Source organism: Armigeres subalbatus, chromosome 1 (genome assembly GCF_024139115.2).
Source record: "Armigeres subalbatus isolate Guangzhou_Male chromosome 1, GZ_Asu_2, whole genome shotgun sequence".
NCBI classification, from domain to species: domain Eukaryota; kingdom Metazoa; phylum Arthropoda; class Insecta; order Diptera; family Culicidae; genus Armigeres; species Armigeres subalbatus.
Window position 1 is genome coordinate 148756475 of NC_085139.1, and position 23424 is coordinate 148779898.

At 42.8% G+C, this 23424-nt stretch overlaps 1 protein-coding gene across 1 annotated transcript; it reads right to left on the reverse strand.

The window, feature by feature from the left end:
- Window positions 1–523: 523 nt before the first annotated feature.
- Window positions 524–23309, reverse strand: LOC134205233 (retinol-binding protein pinta). Its single transcript, XM_062680305.1, has 4 exons — window positions 22816–23309; window positions 1010–1336; window positions 841–936; window positions 524–779 (listed from the first exon to the last, which is right to left on the reverse strand). The coding sequence occupies exons 1-4, from the start codon at window positions 23037–23039 to the stop codon at window positions 578–580; spliced, it is 849 nt and encodes a 282-aa protein (XP_062536289.1). The 5' UTR covers window positions 23040–23309; the 3' UTR covers window positions 524–577.
- Window positions 23310–23424: the final 115 nt, after the last annotated feature.

A 23424-nucleotide genomic window follows, 5' to 3' on the forward strand; every position in this document is an offset into this window, starting at 1 on the left:
CCTGAAGACGCGCTAAATAACGCATCAATTAGTTTGACAGATAAAACTTCGGAAGAAAGTTCGCTTCGGTTTGGAAATCCCGACTTCCGAATTCTAAGTTGGTGCTACGCCGACAATATTTTCCATTGACCGGGTTCATAATATACCTCGTTTGAGGAAAAAAGCAGCTAGGTAATTCCTAAAATTGTTGAATTTCTAAGGGAGCATCCAAAAATTACGTAACGCCTAGATGGGGAGGGGGTGGTTGCCTGAAGCGTGAAAATCCATACAATAATTTTAAATGATTCATACAAACTGTGTGACATAGGAGGAAGGGGGAGTTGAAAAAGGAGAAGTTTTGCGTAATTAATGGATTTTCCCTAACCTCACAGACCAAAAATTGACTGTCTGAATTTCTTTTATCCCATTTTCAATATTATGCTATGCCAGATTTGCATGTTTCTACTTTTTCTTAAAGTGGCAGTAGGTACTGGTGAAGGAATCGCCCCTATAGAAATCAATGAACGATTGTAAACCCATTAAATACCTTCACAAGTTTATTGATTAATAATTCAATTGTATTTACAACGAGCGTTTGTCACGATGATAGCATTTCATTTCTTTCGGCTTCTGCAAACCAAAAAGCATGCTCTTGCATTTTCCTTTTCCAGTACACAGTGAGATCGTGATATGTATCCCCGGTTCCTCCTAATTCGAGGGGTAAGTTTACCAAAGAGCCAACGTGAGTTCCTCGCCTCGAAACTTTCACACGTGATTTCATTTTGGTGCTCATGAAACTCCTACAAATATATGAACATGTGTGGTCAACGGTACTAGTCACCATACAAGGTCAATAACTACCTGAATACATTCAATACGAAGTTCACGTGAATTGGAGCATTTACAAACTCCAATAGTTGGGGTCGACAAGGATAATTTTCCCAGCTCTCAACCGTTCTGAAACAATATAAGAATTTCCAGATGATTATTTAATGATTGATTCAAAATCGAATAATTAAAAAAAAATCACCGTTTTACTAGCGATGGCGGCAATTGCAATGCATGATTCAGCGTAACGTTTTTCATGTCGAATACTGCGACAATTCCGTAGATGGAGATTGTTTCGTCCAGATGAAGCAGCAAATCTAGCACCATTTTGTCCACCTTGAATACATTGTCCTGCGAGTGGTATTTTGGATTATGTGCCGCAGTTCGTATGATCACGACCTGACGATTATGAATGTCTTTCTGTCTTAGTGGCAGGAAAACGCCGATATCGAGTAGTTCCTGAATTTCTGGTAGAAAGGGATCCCTGTTTTGGAACCATTCGATACGCGTTGATCTGATTCTGTAATACCTGTAGAATTATTAGAATATAGAATAAATTTATTTTAAAGTTCACTCCATGGGACGAATCAAGTCGAATAAATAAAACATTGATTAATCCACTTAGCATAGTAATAGTACGTTTCTCGTGCGTTGACTGTTGACTCCATTAGGTTCTGCAGCGTCTGAACGTAACCTCAATCTGTTGACAGGTCAGTAGTACTTCTTGTTGGACTCAGGGGCAGCCAACCAATCACGAACTCGACCCTTGTCGGAGTCTTCGTCGGAGTCAGTCGAAAGTACTACTGAACTGTCAAAAAAGTTCATTCGACGAGGACCGAATTCATTCGTGACGTCATGCTGCAGAACCTAATTAGGTTCTGCAGCATGACGTCACGAATGAATTCGGTCCTCGTCGAATGAACTTTTTTGACAGTTCAGTAGTACTTTCCACTAACTCCGACAAGGATCGAGTTCGTGATTGGTTGGCTGCCCCCGAGTCCAACGCGAAGTACTACTAATCAGTCATCAGTTTGAGGTTAGATACAGACGCTGCAGAACCTAATTGACCGACCATCGTTGCTACTCTATGGTCCAATGCACCGAGTTCATCATTGACGTTTGAGCGGTGCGCTGTTTACTAAGAATGAATACTTTTTCATTCATCGAGTTCATGCAAGTGTTCATTTTTGGTAAACAGCGCCCGACTCAAACGTCATTGTGTTCATTCGGTGCATTGGACCATAAACTAACGCAAAATGAACTCCCCCAAGAAATTATGACGTTTGAGCGGGTCGCATAATGAACGCAAAATGAACTTTTGTTCGAGAAGCCCGACCAACCATTTCTTCAATTTTCTTTAAAATTCTTCATATAGATCGTTAAAGGTTTTCATATCAACCGTCGATAGCGATCGATGCCATTTCATGAAGAATTTTAAATTAATCAAAAGTTAAAACACGGAAAATTTTTATCGATCTTTTCCAGAATATCGATATCAATCGATATCAACAAAAAGTTATTTATTTTTACAGTTCTACTTTACCGACCTGTCAAAATTTCCAACAAAAACAAAAATAGATTCTTCAGAGGTTTGCTTCTACATTTTTTGTTTATTTATTTGCTTAATCGGGAATCGAACTTGAAGGAGTGATGATGTTATAAATTTCCCCAGAGAACTTAACCACTAGCCCACAATGAAATGATGATTGTAAGCAGCTAAGTTGCATCAACATGCTAAGACTTGAAATTTTCATTCGCATATTACTTGCATATAGGGGGATTATTTCCCACTGAACACCATTCTCACATTCATCTTACTTCAATGCGTACATAAAATGACAGCTGCTGTTAATTGGTTCGTAAATTGGAACTATATTACGGCTTTTAAAATTGAAATCCGAGTGTCGTTTCATTCAACATCCGTTCATTTTTAGAAAATTTATAAATCATAATTTTTGAGATGTAAACAAACCGCAAAATATCCATCGGTGTTTTGGTATCCAACGATATGAATCGATGGACTAAAACGTAATGAAGGTGCAGCGATGTTCGACAGTAAAATTCGTTGTCAAAATATATCATAAAGTTGAGATCGTACTTTCTCAGAAATCTGATAACGTTTCATGAATATTCATATCGTTATTGTGATTAATTTGATGGTAAAGATGTAGCGATGTTCATCTTTCAAATACTTTGTCAAAGTATATCATTGCGTTGATATCATACTTTATATGAACTATGATAACGATTCATTAAGATTTGTATCATTTTTGTGAATAATGTAGTGTAAAGAAATACCAGCAAAATTATTTAATTTTAGATAAATAACTTCGAAGAAGTTTGACGAATGGTTGGCCGGGAGACGACCCGCTCAAATGTCAAAATCCGTCGGGTGAGTGAATTCGATGAACCCCTGCATAAGTCTATTCTAACCAAATCAGCTGTTCTTGCACAAAGAATTAACGCAAAATGAACTCTCCCAAGAAAGTATGACGTTTGAGCGGGTCGCATAATGAACGAAAATGAACTTTTGTTAGAGTGAATACCCCGCTCAAGTGTCAAAATCCATTATTAGGTTCTGCAGCATGACGTCACGACGCTGCAGAACCTAATTGGTTGGCTGCCCCGAGTCCAACGCAACGTACTACTAATCTGTCATCAGTTTGAGGTTACATACAGGCGCTGCAGAACCTAATTCCTATCCACTGACCCCGGCGAGGAATCCAACAAGCTTCTAGTTCGTGATTGGTTGGCTGCCCTTGAGAATAAGTACTACTAATCTGACACCAGATTGAGGTTTACACAGGGCCGGGTTTATGGGGCCGGGCCCCCACAAATCTTATGTACCAAAACCAACCTTTTTTTGTACATTTTGGGGCCCCGGGGCCCCTTCCAGCTAAATCCGTCCCTGGATACAAACGCTGCAGAACCTAATGTCAAAATCCATTGGGTGAGTGAATCTGACGAAGTCCTGCACAGGTCTGCATGCGTCCCGTTACGCTTGAATATGGATACCCTGAAGTAGTGCGTAACGGTATAAATTTCCTGGCTCGGTTCAGCTCTGACCATGGGCGTAGCCAAGGGGGGGCAGGGGGGGCCGTTGCCCCCCCCCCTAAATTGTGAAAAAAATGCACGGGTACTGAAATGAATTCCCTTAAACATGTGCACTTTTCGATCCAATCATATACAGAAATAGGTGGTTAAAATTTAAAATATTCCCAAAACTTATTAGGGCATCCAGGATCCATAATATATGAAAGTTCAAAACAACTCGAAACATTTCGGACTCAAAATTCTCCTTGAAATCCTTCTAGAAGCTCCTGAACTTCTGAATTCCTCCGGAAAGTTATCCACAAATTCCTCTGAAAATCGTTCGAAAATCCTTCTCATGTAATTGTAATTCCTCCTTATCTTGAAACCCCCACTAAATTTTTTAGGAAATTCACGAGGAAATTCCTTGAAGATTTCTTTTCTTCTCTCCAAGATTTACTTCTAGATATTTCTTCGGCTATTCTCTCTTCAGGAAGAATCAAGCATTTCTTTCAGGCATGCATTCGAGAGTTCCGTCAAGAATACATACGGAATTTCTTCCCAAAATTCTACCAAGTTTCTTCAAAAATTTATGACGGAAATCCTCCGATTTAGCTCCATAATTTCACTTGTAAATCTATAAGAAATTCCTTCGGAAATTCTTCTAGGAACTTCTCCGGGCATTCCTCTCGGAACTCTTCCTTTAATTCCTCCGGGATTATTTCCAGGAAATTTTCCGGGAATACCTCCAAACATTCAATAGCGAAATCATCTAGCATTCCAATCTGGAATTCTTTTCGCAATTACTTCAGAATATCCTTCAAGAAATCCTCTAGAAATATCTTCATGAATTTCTCCTGGAATTCGTCCAAGTATTTCCCCAGAAATTCTTACAGGTATTTTTTCGGGAGTTTCTTCAGGTACTTCTCCAGGAATTTTCCCGGGAGATTTTCCGCGGAAGTGTACTAGAATTCCTTCCGGACTTCACTCGGATATCTGCCAAGAGTTCTTCCAGAAATTTCTTCGGAACAATCCGCAGGGATTTTCTTCAGCAATTCATCTGGGAATATTTTCAGGATTTCATCTGGGAATTTCTGCATTAATTCCTCCTGGTATTTTTCTGGGAATTCCTTCAGATATTTTTTCGGAAATTCCTTTAGGAACTTCTCTAAGAATTATTTCAGGACTTCCATGTGGGAATTCCTCCGGAAGTGCTTGTGGGAGTTTCTCCGGGAGTTCTTCCAGGAGTTTTTCCAAGAAATTCTCCGGTAACACCTCCAAGAACTTTACAGGGAATTTCTGGACGATATTTGCAGGAATTTAACGGGAAATGGGATTTCGGAAGTTCCTTCAGAAATATTTTTTCTCTTTCTCTAGGGTATTCCAACGGATATTACTCTGAAATTCCACCAGTAGTTCCTTCGGGAATTCAATCAGGCTTTCTTCCAGGAATTCATTTAGCATTTCTTTAGGCATTTATCTACACACTTAACTCATTTTACAGTATTCGGTAAATTTTACCGGTAATACGGTAATTATTTTACAGATTTTTTGTAATTTTTTCCATTGTTCAACTGTCAAAATCACCGAAAATCAGTAAAATTATTTACCGAACAGTTCTGCTGTTGAGATTTCGGTAAAATTTTACCGAATTCGGCGATTTATTCTAAGTGTGTACAAATTCCTCCAGAAGTTTCTCGGAGAATTTCTCTGGGAGTTCTTACGGGAATTCCTCCGGGAGGTTCTTTTAAGAATTCTTCCAGGAGTTCCTCCTGGAATTCTTACGGAAGTTCCTTTGGGAGTTAATCCTAGAATTCTTACGAGAGTTCCTCCAGGATTTCCTCCGGAAATTCTTCCTGTGGTTCTTCAATAAATTCCTCCAGAAGTTCCACCGGCAGTTCCTCCGAGAATTCCTCTGATAATTTCTCCGGAAATTCCTATAAAAAATCCCCCGGGAGTTCCTCCGGAAATTACTCTGGGAGTTCCTCCGGGAGTTCCTTTTGAGACACCCGGAGAAACTGCTGGTGAAACTCCTGGAGGGATTCTCGTAGAAACTGCTGGTGGATCTCCCGGAGGAATTCCCGAAGGAACTGCCGGAGGAGCTCCCGTAAGAACTCCCGGAGGAATTTCAGGATGAACTCCTAGAAGAATTCCTAGAGGACCTTCCGGATGAGCTCCCAGAGAAACTATCGGAAGAACTTCTGGAGGAATTTCCAGCTTAATTTCTGAAAAAAAGGCTGAATAATTTCCTAGAATAGTTTCTGGTGGAACTCCCGGAGGAATTTCCGGAGAAACTCCCGGATGAATTGCTGGTGGAATTCCCGGAGGAACTCTCGAAGGAATTTTCTGGAAGAATTTCTGAAGAAACTCCTGGCAGAATTTTCAAAGGAACCCCGGGGAAACTACCAGAAGCATTCTCGGAAACAAGAGAAATCATCGTATAGACAAATCTCGTCTAGCTGAAACCTTTGTTGAGGTTGGTAGCTGGACCATCTTCATCATCAGAGGACCTCCCGGAGAATTCTCTGAGGAGCTCGCAGAGAAATTCTCAGAGGAGCTTCTGGTGGAAAATCTATATAAATTCCTGAAGAAGCCTAAATAAATTCCAATTCTGCCGAAATTCCCGGAAGAATTCTCAGAGGAACTGCCGATAGAACTACCGGAATTATTTCTCGAAGGAAATCCTAGAGAAATTGGAAATGCCGGTGGAACTCCATTGTTGATCCATTGATCCATCCATTGTTGATTTCATTTTCGGTATAATTTCTGTATAAATTTCCGGTGGAATTCCTGGAGAAATTCTTTGAAATTTTTACAAGAAATTATTCGAAACAATTCACGGAAAATTTTATGGAATTTACACAAGAAATTCGAAGATTTTTCGTTAAATTCTCAGGAATGTTTACTGACAATTCTGCAGAATTTCCGCGGAATATTCTTATTCTTAAAAATTATGGGAAACAGCACGAAATTATTTGAATTATTGCAGAGAATTCTGCAGAACTTATAAAGAAGTTCGTGAAGATTTTCTTGGAGTAAATAATGGTGGAATTTTCGGATCAATTCCCGGCAAAATTTAAGGTGGAATTTCTGAAGACACTGCCGAAGAAGTTGCTGGAGGCATTCCTAAAGAATCCCTAATAGAATTTCGGATAGAATGCCAGGAGCAATTGTCGAAGGAATTCCTGGAGAAAGCTTACATATTGATTTTTCTGCCTATTTTATAATAAATATTATTTCAGAGAGGATTTCTTTAGAAATTCAGATGTATGGTTCTAGTTTTCTTTAACTTATGGAAGAATGCATAAGACAAGACTTATGGAAGAATGCAGGATTTTTATAATAATTGGTATAGCCGATTTTATATTCTTTCTGAATACTAAGTTCGTTAATATTTTTCTCACTTTATTTAAAAATGTCTGATGAGCAATGAATCACGCATTTTTAAATCCATTATTGTTTTAATCATTATTGTTTCGATTTGGTTTCATGTGTTAATATTCATGTGTTTTTATAAAACTACGATTTAGAAGACCGAAAATGTTCCCCCCCCTTCTCAAAATCCTGGCTACGCCCATGGCTCTGACGCTGACAATATGACGTCCCAAAAACCCCAAAGTGCATGGGGACTGTTCCTACCAGGATGCATTTATTGGGGGGTGTTCTGACTTATCAATATCCCCAACTCAGCCATCTTGGATTTTTGTATGGAATTTATGCTCGTTTGTTAAAATGTATGTTCCCGTCCCCCCCGCTGGTTATTCCCATCTACTGACGAAGTCGGATAACCTGTACATAAAAAAATATTGGTTCCTACTTCACTAGTGTAGCGTGTGGGCTGCTTCGGAAAAAGAGCGAGTGGTCTGCTTGTGCTGAGGAAGCAGTGTCGTAGCGGGTAACCGCTATTGTCACCTCGAAGCACCGCAGAAGTTGTAGTGTGGACTGTGATGCTGAGGCGTGGCGTAGCGAAGTATTGTTGATTGGTCCCTATACACCGCTATTGACACCTCCAGGTATGCCATTGGAGTGTTAGGGTGAGCACCCAAATAAGACTCACATGGGGCGAGTGACATTTGGATAAACTGCTTTGCGGCAGGGTGATAGTGGGTTGAATCTACACGCCCACAGTGAGGCGCAAGTGGTGTACGGAGAGTGTCACTGCTTCGGTAAGGTAGCGCGAGGTCTGCTTCGGCAGAAGAGTTGTGCTGAGGAAGAAGTGTCGTAGCGGCTAACCACTATCATCATCCCGAGGCATGGCTGAAGTTAGTGTATAGACTACACGTGCTGAGGTAGGAGTGTAGGGTGAAGCCAGAGTGAACGCGACGGCGCGATGCGACGCAACGCGACAGTGCAATTTGACAGTTCATTGATAATAACTAATATTCTTTTACTTGAGTCGCGTCGCATCGCACGACGCGTTTAGTCTGGCGGCACGACGCGTTTAGTCTGGCCAGTGGAGATATATCAGCTTCCACACTGATATTCTTCCCTCCCCCTTCATACGGGAGCTTGGCAGAAGGAAGGTCGTGTGATATATGATATGTGCCATCACAAATATTGCCCTCCGCTCGCTTTCAAATCGACTTCTATAAAAACATTCTTCATGCCTGCCGAATCATTCCAGTTCGAGACAGCAACACGTACGGACGTGTTTTTTACTCGCGCATTTTTTTGAAGTTTTTTTTTTTTCTCGTTCTTTCGCTGTTTACGTTTTCGCTTGTCGCGTTGGCGTTATTTTCTCCCGGACCCGTTATGGGAGACTCGGTGGCCGATTCGGTCGCTGGAAAAGTGCCTAAGCGCACTGCTCTTGGAGGCGCGGGTAACCCCTCCAAGCAGCTTTTGCAGAGCAACGTGTTCTCACCGTTGCCGCTTGATGACGCCGGCAATCCGCCGAAAAAGAGGAAGAAGCAGCAATCGCAGCTGCCGCAGGTGCAACCGGAGCGGAAGGAGAAGTGCCCGCCCGTGTTTGTGAAGGGCGATCCGCCGGATTTACGCCCAAAATTCGCCAGCTGATCGCTAAGGGGCTGAAATGTACTTTTCGGCTCTGCAGCGAGGGCGTGAAAGTGATGCCGGCCAACAGGGACCATCATCAATCCGTCGTGGAGTTCCTCGAGGTCCACAAGTATGAGTACTACACTCATGACCACCCCGGCACGAAGCCGCTCAAGGCTTTGCTGCGAGGACTTCACGACATGAAGGAAGAAGAGCTCCAAGCAGAGCTTGAAAGTTGCGGACTGAAGCCAGTAGCCGTCCACAAGATCGCTCGTCACGACAAGGCGAGGAAATATCGCGACCAGCTTTACCTGATCCATCTGGAGCACGGCTCCACTACCTGGAAGGACCTGAAGCTGGTTGGCGTTATAAATTACACCGTCGTTGACTGGGAGCGATATCGGCCAGTGCACCGCGATGTCACGCAATGCACCAACTGCTTCAATTTCGGGCACGGCACCAGAAACTGCCGCATGAAGCCGCGCTGCAACAAGTGTGGCGAACCCCATCCGACTGACGAGTGCGACAAAATGGAGGTGGCCGATCCCAAGTGCGCCAACTGTGGCGACAAACATCGGGCCACCACAAAGGGCTGCCCAAAGCGAGCCGAGTTCCTGGAAATCCGGAAGAAGGCTTCCACGAGGACCATTCCGAAGAAGAACCGTGTTCCTGTAATCAACGAGGTGAACTTTCCAGCTATCCCGGCTCCCCGTCGTGTGATTCCAATACTCCCACCGCTACAGCCGCACAAGCGACTGGCAGCAGCAGCTGCATCGGTCCAAGCTCCAGCATCATCGGCACCATCCACCAGCGAATGGCCCCCGCTTCCTCCTCCTGGGTTCCGTCGGCAGTCGGAGAACGAAGCCGTCCCACCGGAAGAATCTGCCCCGCTGTACACTCCGGAGCAACTGATGCCGATCTTCGCGCAGCTCGCCACTCGACTGCGCGGCTGCAAAACCCGATTCGACCAGGTCTTCACACTTGGCATGTTCATCATTGAAAATGGCTGCTAGGGTGGGCCTGGTCAACTGGAACGCTTGCTCGCTAAAGAGCAAAACAATCGAGCTGAAGGATTTCCTTGAGGAGAAGGAAATAGACGTGGCGTTCATCACCGAAACGCACCTAAAACCGGAGGTGAACATCAACATCCCGGACTTCCGCATCGTGCGACTCGACCGGCCGACCAGGGAGGTGGTGTGGCCATCGCTCTTCGCTACAACATCAACTGTCGTCTGCTTCCAAGCTTCCAGCTCAGTGTCATCGAGGCCATCGGTGTCGAAATCACCACTTCGGTCGGCACAATCGCGCTCATCGCGGCGTACTGTCCAACGCAAGCCAAAGCCGGCGATGGATCATCGGCTGCCCTTCGGAGGACATCGTCAAGCTGACGCGGAGGCAAGGCCAGTATATCATTGCCGGCGACTTGAATGCCAAACATCAAGCCTGGGGCAACAGTCGCGGCAATCGAAACGGCACCATCTGGAGCAACGACATGGAGGAAGGCCACTACACGATCCTGAGCCCGGATTCCCCACTCGACTGAGTCGGTCCGGTGCCCACGCAACGCTCAACCTCTACATAACAAACCTGAGTGACCACGTCTCGCAGCCGGTTGTATACCAGGAGCTCAGTTCGGATCACTATCCGGTGGTGGCGGAACTGGGCTCCTCGGTCAATCGGCACCAGCAGTTACGGCGGAACTACCACCGAGTGAACTGGCAGCGTTTCCAGCAGTGCGTCGATAACACCGTCGACTACGAGGTGCGTCCGGAGACGCCGGAAAGTATCGACCGCCAGCTGTGCGCTATCGAGGAGGCGATCACGGCGGCCCGAGAGCAACACGTACCGATGGCTCGACAGGTAAGCAACTCCTTAAACATCGATACACTCACCAAAGATTTGATTCGATTGCGGAATGTCACTCGCAGGCAGTTTCAGCGTACTGGACTGCCTGAGCTTAAGGCACGCTGCAATCGAATCACAAAAATTATCAAGGCCAGAATGGTGGACCTCAAAAATAACGACTTCTCGAATAAGATCCGCACTCTCCCAGATTATGCTAAGCCGTTCTGGAAAATGACCAAAATTCTAAAATCCAAGCCTCGGCCTATTCCACCTTTGATCCCACTAGACAATAATGGCTCTAAGGATCGTGTTGCGAGAAGTGAGCCTAGGCCCTTTGTGTAACTTCCACATCGCTGCATCTGTCAAACTACAACAGAAAGCGTGGAGTCATATTTTTCACGTTGATTGACTAAGAAATTCTCTATAATTAAAACAAGTTAACCGATTAGTTAAACTATTAGCCTAAGATTGAAGTATCGCGAGTTGGACTATTAATTGTTATCTTTATGTTTATCAAGTGAGGTGAGGTTAGATGGAAAAATTATCTGTTCCAATTTCATGCTAAAATTTGTTTATAATCACAGGAAAAACCCTTTTCAAACTCGTTGATTCAACTAACTAAGGCACATCGGTCCTGTAAAATCTGAAATAATTTGTAAGAACTTTCAACTTTTCCGAATGTATGTTACAAATTTATTGAATTTGAATATTTTAGCACATCTACTGTACAGCACATAACCTCAGTGCACCTAACCTCGAACTTTACCTCCTCCCTATGATTGCCAGCTAATTGCGAATTGAAGAGAAAACTAACTGTAAGTTATACAATAATTCATACCTTATTTTAATTCTAAAAAATTCATATGTTACAGTTTGAGTCACGCAATAAAAGTTACGGACTACAGAAAGTTTTCCACAAGCTCAAAAGTTATGAGCTCTCAAGGGAATAATTGTTGCCGAGGTTGCACTCGACCGGAAGATGCTGACGATATGGTAGCTTGTGACAATTGTAGCCAGTGGTGGCATTACAGCTGCGCAGGAGTAGGAGCCTCTGTTGGTAACCGTTCGTGGCGCTGCAACAGCTGCAATAAGCCTTCTTTGTACGGCTCAGTTGCCTCGTCAAGAACCACTCGGACAACGGGAACAAGTGCGCGACCTGATTGCAACAGCTAGAAGAATCAAAGGCATTGGAAGATCGGTTACGCCACGAACAGGCTGAAAATGAGAGACAATACCTTAATACAAAACATCAGTTGGAGGCCGAACTCGAAGCTGAGGAGAAAAGCGAGATCAGCAACGCTAGCTCCACGAGCTCCAATATGCGGACACGACGCCGTGAAAACGTTCAAAAGTGGGTAGCCCAACAAAATATCGAGCAAATGCCAGATATTTCCAGGCTGAACTTTGAAACCGGTGAGCACACCGTCGCCGGTGCAATAGCAATTTCGTCGAATATAAATCACCCGCCGCCATCGGTCCAATTTGGCATAAGAGATCAAACATGTCAGGGCGAAGAATTTCACAAAACCTCGGAAACGAATCGCGCTGTTGTAAACACTCCAGATCGTTTCATGCAGCATGCTACCGCTGGAGATATGCAAAAACTGCAAACTAAACATGCTAGATACGTGGAGTCAAGACAAACAATGAACCCTGGTTTGCGACCATGCAGTGATTCTTTTCCTGAACAAAACACAGTCCCAAAGAAACAGATGAACACATTTCCGGAAACGAATAAAACCTTCCTGTGTCAACAATATCCACACAATTCAGGGACAAACCAGCACAACGTCACCGACAACACGCAATACTCCTATTATCCACATTTGGAGAATAAGCCAGCAACGCGGTGGTCTGGAACGCACGGTTTGATAACACCTCAACAGATCGCCGCAAGACAAGTTGTGTCTAGGGATCTGCCAAAATTCTCCGGTGATCCTCTTGAATGGCCAATGTTTCTGAAGGCATTTGAATCCACAACGGAGATGTGCGGAATCCAACCGGATGAAAACCTTGCAAGGTTACAGAAAAGCCTAGAAGGAAATGCGAGAGAGAAAGTACTGAGTATTCTCACACTCCCAGAAGCTATTCCGGACATCAAAGCAACCTTTACGCGACGAATGTGGACGACCGGACCAACTTGTACATTGTTTACTAGCAAAGGGTCGCAACGCACCCACTCCTAACGTCAATAAACTTGAAACATTAGTGACGTTTGGGCGAGAGGTTCGAAACCTGGTGACGTACATTGAAGCGGCGAAACTAAATGACCATCTTTCGAATCCAATGCTTCTTTCGGAATTGGTCGGAAAGCTCCCACCGAGCTTGCGATTGGACTGGGGTATACATCTGCAATGTAACCATTCAGCAACCCTGAAAGCTTTCAGCGACTTCGTATCGGTTATCAAAAACGCAGCTTGTCAAGTGTCCGTAGCTTCTGACACAGTATCTCCAAACCATATGAAACAAAGTGGCAAAAAGGAAAAGGGAGGATTCGTCAATGCGCATTCTACTGATGATGAGCAAAATCGTGAATTAAGATCCCAGCCTAAGAACGAACCGCGACCATGCATCTACTGTCAGCGAGACGGTCATAAAATCCGAGACTGTAAGACTTTCAAAACGTGTCCGCTTGAAGAACGTTGGAAGGTCGTGGAAGAGAATAATCTTTGTCAACGATGTTTGTCAGGTCATGGCAAATGGCCTTGTCGGACAAAGCAATGCTGTGAGGTCGACAATTGCGAAGAAATGCATCATAAATTACTTCATCCCGGAAAGCCCGAAAACACTAGAACAGCTGCGGTAGAGGATGTGTCAGGAATAATCACTACACATAGCTACAAACAATCATCAACTATATTCAAGATACTTCCAGTAACTCTAGAAGCTAAGGGAAAGTCAATGACCGTTTTTGCTTTTCTAGACGATGGCTCCGAGCTTACGCTTTTGGAATCTTGCATTGCTGATGAACTCGGATTAGACGGTGAAGATGGTACTCTGTGTCTCCAATGGACCAGTGAAGTAACAAGGAATGAGGAAAGTTCTCGGCGGGTTGAATTTCATATCTCGAGCAATAATAGCCGAGTAAAATACGCATTGTCCGACGTGCGTACTGTTAAAAGTCTGGGTTTACCTAAGCAAAGTTTGAATTACAAGGAGCTATCGAGACGGTACCCATACTTGAATGGGCTACCGATAGAAAGTTACGCTCAAGCAAATCCTAAGCTATTGATAGGTTTGGATAACGTCAAACTGACGATTCCCCTCACCAGACGCGAAGGTCGAAAAGGAGAACCAATTGCAACAAAAACGAGACTTGGATGGACTGTATGTGGAGGAAGAATCGACAAAATGGGCCAAATCGTATCCACGTGCACGCTTGCAATCCGCCTTTGTCACGATCTTTACACGATTTGGTTAAAGATTACTTTGACATTGAAACAATTGGAACTAATACAGTTGTCCTTCCGGAATCACCGGATGATCAACGCGCTCGGAAAATCCTTGAAGAAACGACTAAACGTACTAAGGATGGTAAATTTGAAACAGGGTTACTATGGAAGTCCGATGAAGTCATCTTACCCAATAGCCATCCGATGGCTTTACAGCGATTCAAATGTCTTCAAAGGCAGTTATCGAAAGATACCGAACTTAAAACAAAATTTGACGAACAAGTGGCCGAGTTTGTCGCCAATGGCTATGCGCATAAAGTGACCAAGGATGAAATCCAGCAATTTGACCGGCATCGCATATGGTACCTCCCCCTCGCTATAGTTCGCAATCACCACAAACCAGGCAAAATACGAATCGTATGGGATGCGGCGGCCCGAGTTGGTGATACTTCGCTGAACTCTGAATTGTTAAAGGGACCCGATATGTTGGTTTCACTGCTCGGGGTTGTTTTCCGGTTCCGTCAAAAGATGTACGCAATCGCAGGAGATATTCGGCAGATGTTTTTACAGTTGCAAATGAGACCGATCGATCGTCAATCACAGTTATTTTTGTACAGTCGAGAATCAATGACAGGGATATTTACATGTTAGACGTTGTTACCTTCGAGCAACATGCTCGCCTTGCTCTGCACAACACGTAAAAATCGGAATGCCCTGGAACATTCATCCGAGTACCCTGAAGCAGCACAAGCTATTATACAAAACACATATGTTGACGACTACTTGGATAGTAGGGATACGATCGATGAACTAGTGAAATTAGCCACCCAAGTACGTAATATCCATAGCGATGCAGGATTTGAAATACGTAATTGGCAATCAAATGCACCTGAAGTCCTCCAGTACATGGGAGATAGAAGTGAGGAACTGGTGAAGACTTTCACAGCCGATAAAACAGCTGTGACAGAGCGCGTCTTAGGCATCGCTTGGAACCCATCCGAAGATGTTCTCACTTTCAATGTACAGTTCAAGGACGATCTAAAACCATTGATATCCGGCGAAGTTATTCCAACGAAACGACAAGTACTTAGAGTGGTGATGAGTTTCTTCGACCCTCTGGGATTGATTTCATTCTATACAATTCATGGAAAGATTATGATTCAGGATATCTGGCGATCTGCAGTCAAGTGGGACGATCCAATAAACGATGCGGACTTTTGAATTGGCAGCGATGGATTATGCGAAGTAGGAGTCTGAATGAATTGCGTATACCCAGATGCTATTTCCCGAACCGGTCGATTGAAAGTTACAACGATTTGCAGTTACACCTCTTTGTAGATGCGAGTGAGCAAGCCTATTGCAGTGTAGCCTTTTTCCGCATTGTCGAGCATGGAGTCCCACGGTGTACGCTAATTGCTGCCAAATCTAGAGTTACTCCATTGAAGCCTCAATCGATTCCGCGATGTGAGCTGAATGCTGGAGTACTTGGTGTGCGTCTAATGAAAAGCATAATGGAGCACCATACTTTGCCGATCTCAAAACGATTTTTCTGGACCGATTCGACAACAGTGTTGGCTTGGTTGCATGCTGACCCTCGATGTTATCGTCAATACGTTGCACTAAGAGTAGTGGAAATACTCAACGATAGTAACATAAACGAGTGGCGTAAGGTGAAATCTCAAGTGAATGTCGCTGACCTGGCGACGAAATGGGGTAATGGACCTTGTTTTGATGTTGAAAGTTCTTGGTTTAAAGGACCAGAGTTCCTTTATCAGCCCGACACCGAATGGGATATAGTAAATCCTATATCGTTGGATGCTAGAGAGGAGTTACGACCAGGTCGCGTGAATCTTCATCTGAATGATAGCCCAATCGTAAACATTGAGGATTTCTCACTGTGGCATGACCTGCTTCGAAGAGTAGCCTTTTTGTACCACTTCATACACCGGTGTCAGTCAAAACCTAACAATCCTCTGCTAATACAGATACTGTATTGAATGAAATGCGTCGTAGGTACTACATTCCCAAGATGCGGTCAGTCGTCGGAAAAGTAGTACGTCGCTGTATGTGGTGCCGTGTATATCGAGCCAAACCAAGCGAACCGAAGATGGCATCTCTTCCCCAACATAGAGTGAATCCGTACGTACGTCCATTTACATTTACCGGATTGGATTATTTTGGCCCACTAACTATCAAAAGAGGAAGATGTGAAGTTAAACGTTGGGTCGCTTTTTTTACGTGCTTCTCTGTGCGCGCGATTCATTCCTTGACTACAGAATCTTGTAAGATGGCCATTAGACGATTCGTAGCCCGAAGAGGGCTCCCCAACGAATTTACAGTGACAATGGCACTAATTTTAAGGGCGCTGCACGCGAGCTCGCTGAGGAAATAAGAGCGATCAATCGAGAGGTGGCTGGCACGTTTACTGATGCGGATACAGAATGGATTTTCAACCGCCCTCGGCCCCACACATGGGAGGAGTGTGGGAGCGGAAAGTGAGGTCGGTTAAAGAAGCTTTCAAAGTACTTTCGCATAAGGATCGCCTGGACGATGAAAAGCTGGTGACACTTCTCACAGAAGTCGAGTTGATTGTAAATTCCCATCCGTTAACGTTTGTACCGTTGGAGTCTCCAGATCAACAAGTCATCACGCCCAATAGTTTTCTCCTCATGAGCTCAGATGGGTCAAACAGTGCATCGAGAATTGCAGTCAACGATCAACTATCACTCAATACCAACTGGAAATTGATGCAACACCTCCTCAATCAATTCTGGAAACGCTGGATTCAAGCATACCTACCCACAATCGCGAGAAGAACGAAATGGTTTTCGGAAGTACGTCCTTTACAGGTTGATGAACTGGTAGTTATTGTAGACGAGCAGGTGAGGAACGGATGGCTTAGAGGAAAAGTAATAAAGGTCTACCCAAGTAAAGACGGGCAGGTACGAAAAGTGGATGTCCAAACGAACTCCGGAGTGATGCAACGTCCTGCCACAAAGGTCGCTCTTCTGGATATACTGGATAGTAATGGTAAAGCCGATTAATGGAGTGGCATTACGGGCGGAGATGTTGCGAGAAGTGAGCCTAGGCCCTTTGTGTAACTTCCACATCGCTGCATCTGTCAAACTACAACAGAAAGCGTGGAGTCATATTTTTCACGTTGATTGACTAAGAAATTCTCTATAATTAAAACAAGTTAACCGATTAGTTAAACTATTAGCCTAAGATTGAAGTATCGCGAGTTGGACTATTAATTGTTATCTTTATGTTTATCAAGTGAGGTGAGGTTAGATGGAAAAATTATCTGTTCCAATTTCATGCTAAAATTTGTTTATAATCACAGAAAAAACCTTTTCAAACTCGTTGATTCAACTAACTAAGGCACATCGGTCCTGTAAAATCTGAAATAATTTGTAAGAACTTTCAACTTTTCCGAATGTATGTTACAAATTTATTGAATTTGAATATTTTAGCACATCTACTGTACAGCACATAACCTCAGTGCACCTAACCTCGAACTTTACCTCCTCCCTATGATTGCCAGCTAATTGCGAATTGAAGAGAAAACTAACTGTAAGTTATACAATAATTCATACCTTATTTTAATTCTAAAAAATTCATATGTTACAGTTTGAGTCACGCAATAAAAGTTACGGACTACAGAAAGTTTTCCACAGATCGCTTGATAACTCCTGCAGAGAAGGTCGCTGAAATAGGTCGTCACTTCGTCAGCTCACACAATCTTGGGCAGAACATCGTCAGTCCACACGAAGCAGCCGTCAACGAGCATGCTAACAACATCCATTTGATTCCCAACGACTTCTCGGAGGAGTTGGAGATCTCAGCTGACGAATTGACGGCCTATATCAAATCGTCGAAGAACATGAAGGCCCCAGGCTTCGACAGCATCCTGAATCTCGAGCTCAAACACATGAGTGCTCCGTTCTTTGAGCACCTCTCGCTGATCTTTAATCAGTGTCTCCGGCTTAGCTACTTCCCACTATCCTGGAAGTCAGCGAAAGTCATCCCCATCCGTAAGCCTGGGAAGGATCCTTCCTCCCCCAAAGTTATCGACCCATCAGCCCTCGCTCAGAGTTATCCAAGCTATTCGAAAAAGCTATTCATCACCGGTCACTTGAGTCTGCCGAAAATCTCAACATCTTGCTCGAGGAACAGTTTGGTTTCCGACGCGGTCGGTCAACTGTACACCAACTGACTCGAGTTACGAACGTCCTCAGACGGAACAAGTTTGTCTCAAAACTATCCGCCATTGCCCTACTCGATGTCGAGAAGGCATTTGACAATGTATGGCATGATGGCCTGGTGTACAAACTACAACGCTACAATCTTCCCAGCTACCTGGTGAAAATCATCAACAATTACCTGTCGGCAAGGACATTCCGGGTCTCAATCAGCGGAGCGAGTTCCAATGCGCACAACATCGTCGCAGGCGTCCCCAGGGCAGTATCCTCGGGCCCCTGCTTTTCAATCTGTTCACCTCCGACATGCCAGAACCTCCAGAAGGCGGCATTCTGTCTCTGTTCGCAGATGACACATCCATCGTCTACAACGGTAGAGTGATCAGAGCGCTAGTGGCAAAACTCCAACGAGGCCTGGATGCCCTGACAGAGTACCTCACCAGCTGGAAGATCTGTATCAACGCGGCGAAGACCCAGGTCATCATTTTCCCCCACTCCAAACCCCCTAAACTTGTTCCGCCTGGGGACTGTAAAATCATCCTCAATGGCACGACTGTGGAATGGGCCAATGAGGCCGGCTACCTTGGCTTGACCCTCGACAGCAAGCTTATTTTCAGGCAACAGGTTGACAAAACGGTGACAAAGTGTAACGTCTTGTTGAAACTACTGTACCCTTTGATCAACCGCCGGTCGTCATTGTCCCTGAAAAATAAGCTTGCTGTCTACAAGCAAATCATCCTCCCTGTGATCGAATATGGCATGCCGGTCTGGGAGAGCTGCGCTAAAACCCACCACCTCAAACTTCAACGGGTCCAAAACAAATTCCTGAGGATGATCCTCAACACCCCTTCCAGGACAAGAACATCCGAGGTCCACCGTCTGGCCGGAATAAAAACCTTACATGAACGCTTTGGTGAGTGTAAAGAAAAGTTTAGGGTCCGTTGCTTGCACTCGGACCAACAAGCGCTTAGGGCGCTAGTTCCAATCTAGGTTATCAAATTTTTATTGTAAATATTAGTGTACATAGTAGTTAGGTTATCAAATTAAAAAAAAAACACACACACTAGCGCCTCCTGAAGGCCGTCATGATACAATATATTTCAAAAATCAAGTAGAAACATAAAAATAATAATAATAATAATAATTAAAATTGAAGTTGGAGGGCCAAGCCGGCCGATCACTGTACATGTTAAAAACAATTGTAGAACAAAAAATGTGTAAATAAAGAAGAATTTTACTACTACTACTACTCTTCATGCCTGCCGTATCCTAACGGAACTATCAATTCTATACTTTCGCCTCTAATGCTATCATGAACATGTACGTCCAAGTTTGGAAGATATTAGCATTTCCATATCATTGTATAGTATCTGTTGGCGCATGCAGTTACCGCTATTGGCTCCTCGATGCATGGCAGTGGAGTGTTAGAGTTAAGCCTCAAATGGTGTGAGTTCATTTTGCCGAACTTCATTTTGAATGAAGTTGATGTATGAAAAAGTGTTCATTTTTAGTAAACAGCGCTCCGCACAAACGTCAGTGTGTTCATTCGGTGCACGTCCCCATAGACTTATGCAGGGGTTCATCGAATTCACTCACCTGATGGATTTTGACATTTGAGCGGGTCGTCTTCTCGAACAAAAGTTCATTTTGCGTTCATTACGCGACCCGCTCAAACGTCATAATTTCTTGGGGGAGTTCATTTTGCGTTAGTCTATTGCACTGTCGTGGCAGGCACCTAACACTAATGACACACTGGAAGTATACCATGATAAAAAATCTTGAAATGAGTGCCATATCTATTATTGTCTTCTTCAGATGGTCGGGGTTCTGCCAATCCGCACCAAGCGCTAAAACAAAAATTACCCAATTTCACGCACAAAATAACGTGTAGTGATTCTAACAAACCGTATCTTAATTTTCTGGACTAAGTAAATGAGGGTATTCTTCGTCAAAAAGCGCATAAATAGGTACCTATGAATATTAATTTGTGTTCTTTTTACGAGCAAACTATCACAAGACAAAGACAGTCAAAAAGCCCCCCGGTTGGACATAGTCCGTACAAAATGCATATCTCATACGTTGTAGGTAAGGCTTCCAAAACCCTGGGCTTCATCTTTCGGATGGGTAAAGAATTTTCTGACATTTACTGTCTAAAGTCTTTGTATTGCTCATTGGCGCGGTCGATACTGGAGTATTGCTCCGCCGTTTGGAATCCCAATTATACGAACGGTGCCGAACGAATTAAGTCCGTGCAACGACGCTTCCTACGATTTGCTCTGCGTAGACTACCGTGGAGAGATCCATTACGCATGCCAAGTTATGAAAGCCGCTGTCGGCTTATCGATCTGGAGCCGCTAAGAGAACGCTGTAACACCGCTCGAGCTGTACTTGTTGCAGACGTTTTGCAAGGCCGAATAGATTGTAGTGACATTTTGGAACAGATTAATATTAACGTACAGCCGAGAACACTTCGCAATAACGCTATGTTAAGAATGCCATTTCGTCGGAGTAACTACAGTATGAACGGTAGTATTGAAGGATTACAGCGTATATTCAACAGGGTTTCTACAATATTCGACTTCAACCTGCCTCGTCAGACGCTGCGTCGAAGATTCAACGAATTTTTCACATCGCAATAGATAGCTGTTTTAGTGTTTGTGTCCATTTTTTTTCTAAGTTTTTGACGATATGTATAATTATATCTTTTTTTTATCACCATCATTAGGACATAAGTAGTCTGTTGATGTAGGCCTTAACTAAATAAACATTAGTCCTGATGATGAGCAACATAGCGCCCGAAACCGGTCGACTTAAAAGGTATTTTTTAAAAATCTTAGTTGGCGAGTGTAAAAACCATAAGTGTTATATCTTGTCTCGCGTCGCGTTTTTTTACGTTAGCATAAACCACAAAAACCAAAAGTGAAACAGGCATACACTTGAGAAATTTGCATTGTAGGGGCAGTAGGGGCAATATGAACATACGGGGCAATATGAGCCACCCTCATTTTGAGCTTATTGACAAGTTTTATCATGTAAAAGTTATATGATCTTTAGGGCCTGTCTCATTTGGAGAATTAAACTTAAAAGTGACAGTTCGAAAATTAACAAATAACCCGGTTATAAGAATGGCTGGTGCTACCCAGCAATTCCAATAAGACATCGATGCAAAATGATTCGATATCTGTCAAAAGTAATCATGCTCTGCGAGCAGGGTTATTCGATAATTATTGAAATGTCACTTTTAAGTTTAATTTCAGTTTAATTCTCCAAATGAGACAGAGCCTTAAGAGGATGCTCCACGTATGCATCAACGTGAAAACCGCATTAAAATTCAATTCAAACATAAAAATACACTTGAAAATGCAAATTTTCGATGCATAGGCAAAATTATTATAAGATTTCAATTTTATAAATAAGGTTTTGACACAAAACTGATAAAAATACAGGTCAAAAATACACCACAATCAAAAGATATATTAAAATTGAATATTGTGCACACATGTTTATATTGATACAAATCAGAATTTATCATAAAACTTTTTTTTCCCAAAACCAGTCTCTATGGGGCAATATGGGCATACCTGCATAGAACAAGATATCTGGCCTCAAAATGCGATCAAGTTCAAATTTCAGTAGTCAAATACAAGAATATTATCATATATGTAAGATTCATTACGGAAAAATTACAACAGCGCATTACTGCGATAGAAACAGAAAAAATGACCATTGACCAATTGAAATGTGGCTGTTCAAACGGTGAAGAGTGGCAAATCAGTTCAGCCCGCTGTTGTGCAGTTTTTTCAGTTTATTTGGTATGGAATACTCACAACTGTTGTAGGAATATCTTCCATATTACGATACTTTTTTCGCCTAAATAAAGGTTTTGGAAGGGTGGCCCATACTGCCCCAAATGGTGGCTCATATTGCCCCGTATAGTCGGGAACACACATTGAAATCAATACATTTTCAAAAGTGCATTCCAACAATTTCCAAACGCATTTTTCGTCATTCATCAACATAATATGAAAGGTAACATTCTCTAGTATAAGTCAACTACATTTGAACGATGTTTTTAGAGCTTTTCAGCCCTTTTCGGGACGATATCCTTAGGTGGCCCATATTGCCCGATCACCCCTACATTGATTTACTGAACAAATTGAAAAATTATTGGTTGGCCAATCAATCACTCGTGGCGCGAATCGGTTCTGTTCGAGTTTGACGTTTGCTCACTATCGCCATCTGGTTCGTGGTTTACCTAACTTGGTAAAAACAACAGATGTCGTTAGCGTTTTTGCTACTATGAATTTGATGAGTAAATTTCAATGTGTTTCGTCTGTTTATCTGTGGTACAAATACCACATGTGAGTCCTTATTTAAGATTACGCCATTTATTATATTATTTATCGAGTTAAATATTAGAAATAAAATTTAACGTATATGGACATCAAGTTACTCTTATCATAAATGGAGTAATCTGAATAGGCTATTAGTATAACTTGTTTATCAGTATTGAGTTGATAAGGTTCAATGTTATCAAATAAAGAACTTACATCAACATTTTTTTCTTGGCCTTTTCCACATCGTATTTGGTAGTGCGTAGGAAATATATCAAATATTTAAGATCTGTATGCATCCGGAGGGTTGGTTGTTCCGTCTCTATCCATTGAATCAGTGTCGTAAGCCCTTCATTTCTCGCAATTGTTGTTTCACCGAGGTTCTTTTCGGCATGCTCATAGCATGATTCACTTAGATTGCAAACGTAGGAATGTTTCATTTGTTTGAATTCTATCGGAATGTTAGCAGGAACAAAGAAACTTAATGGAATGGGCGCAGAAATGTTTTCTGTGGAGAATGGTGAAATGCAATCCTATAGGTCAAATTTCTTATTATTCTATTATCTATTTACACATATTTCGAAACTATTCGATCAAATTAAAAAATATTAATAAATTTAATATTAATCTAACACATTGCTTGCAATCTTTTGCGATAAACTTTTGAACCGTTTTGAAAGATTTGTGAACATAAATAAAAACAAAGCAAAACACAACGAAAACAAGTGATGGGTCATTTGTAAATTGCGACCCATTTCAGTACTCAATGTGAAATTTGCCACCAGGATTCAGCAGCAACGCGCACAGCTTGCAGCACTGATTGTC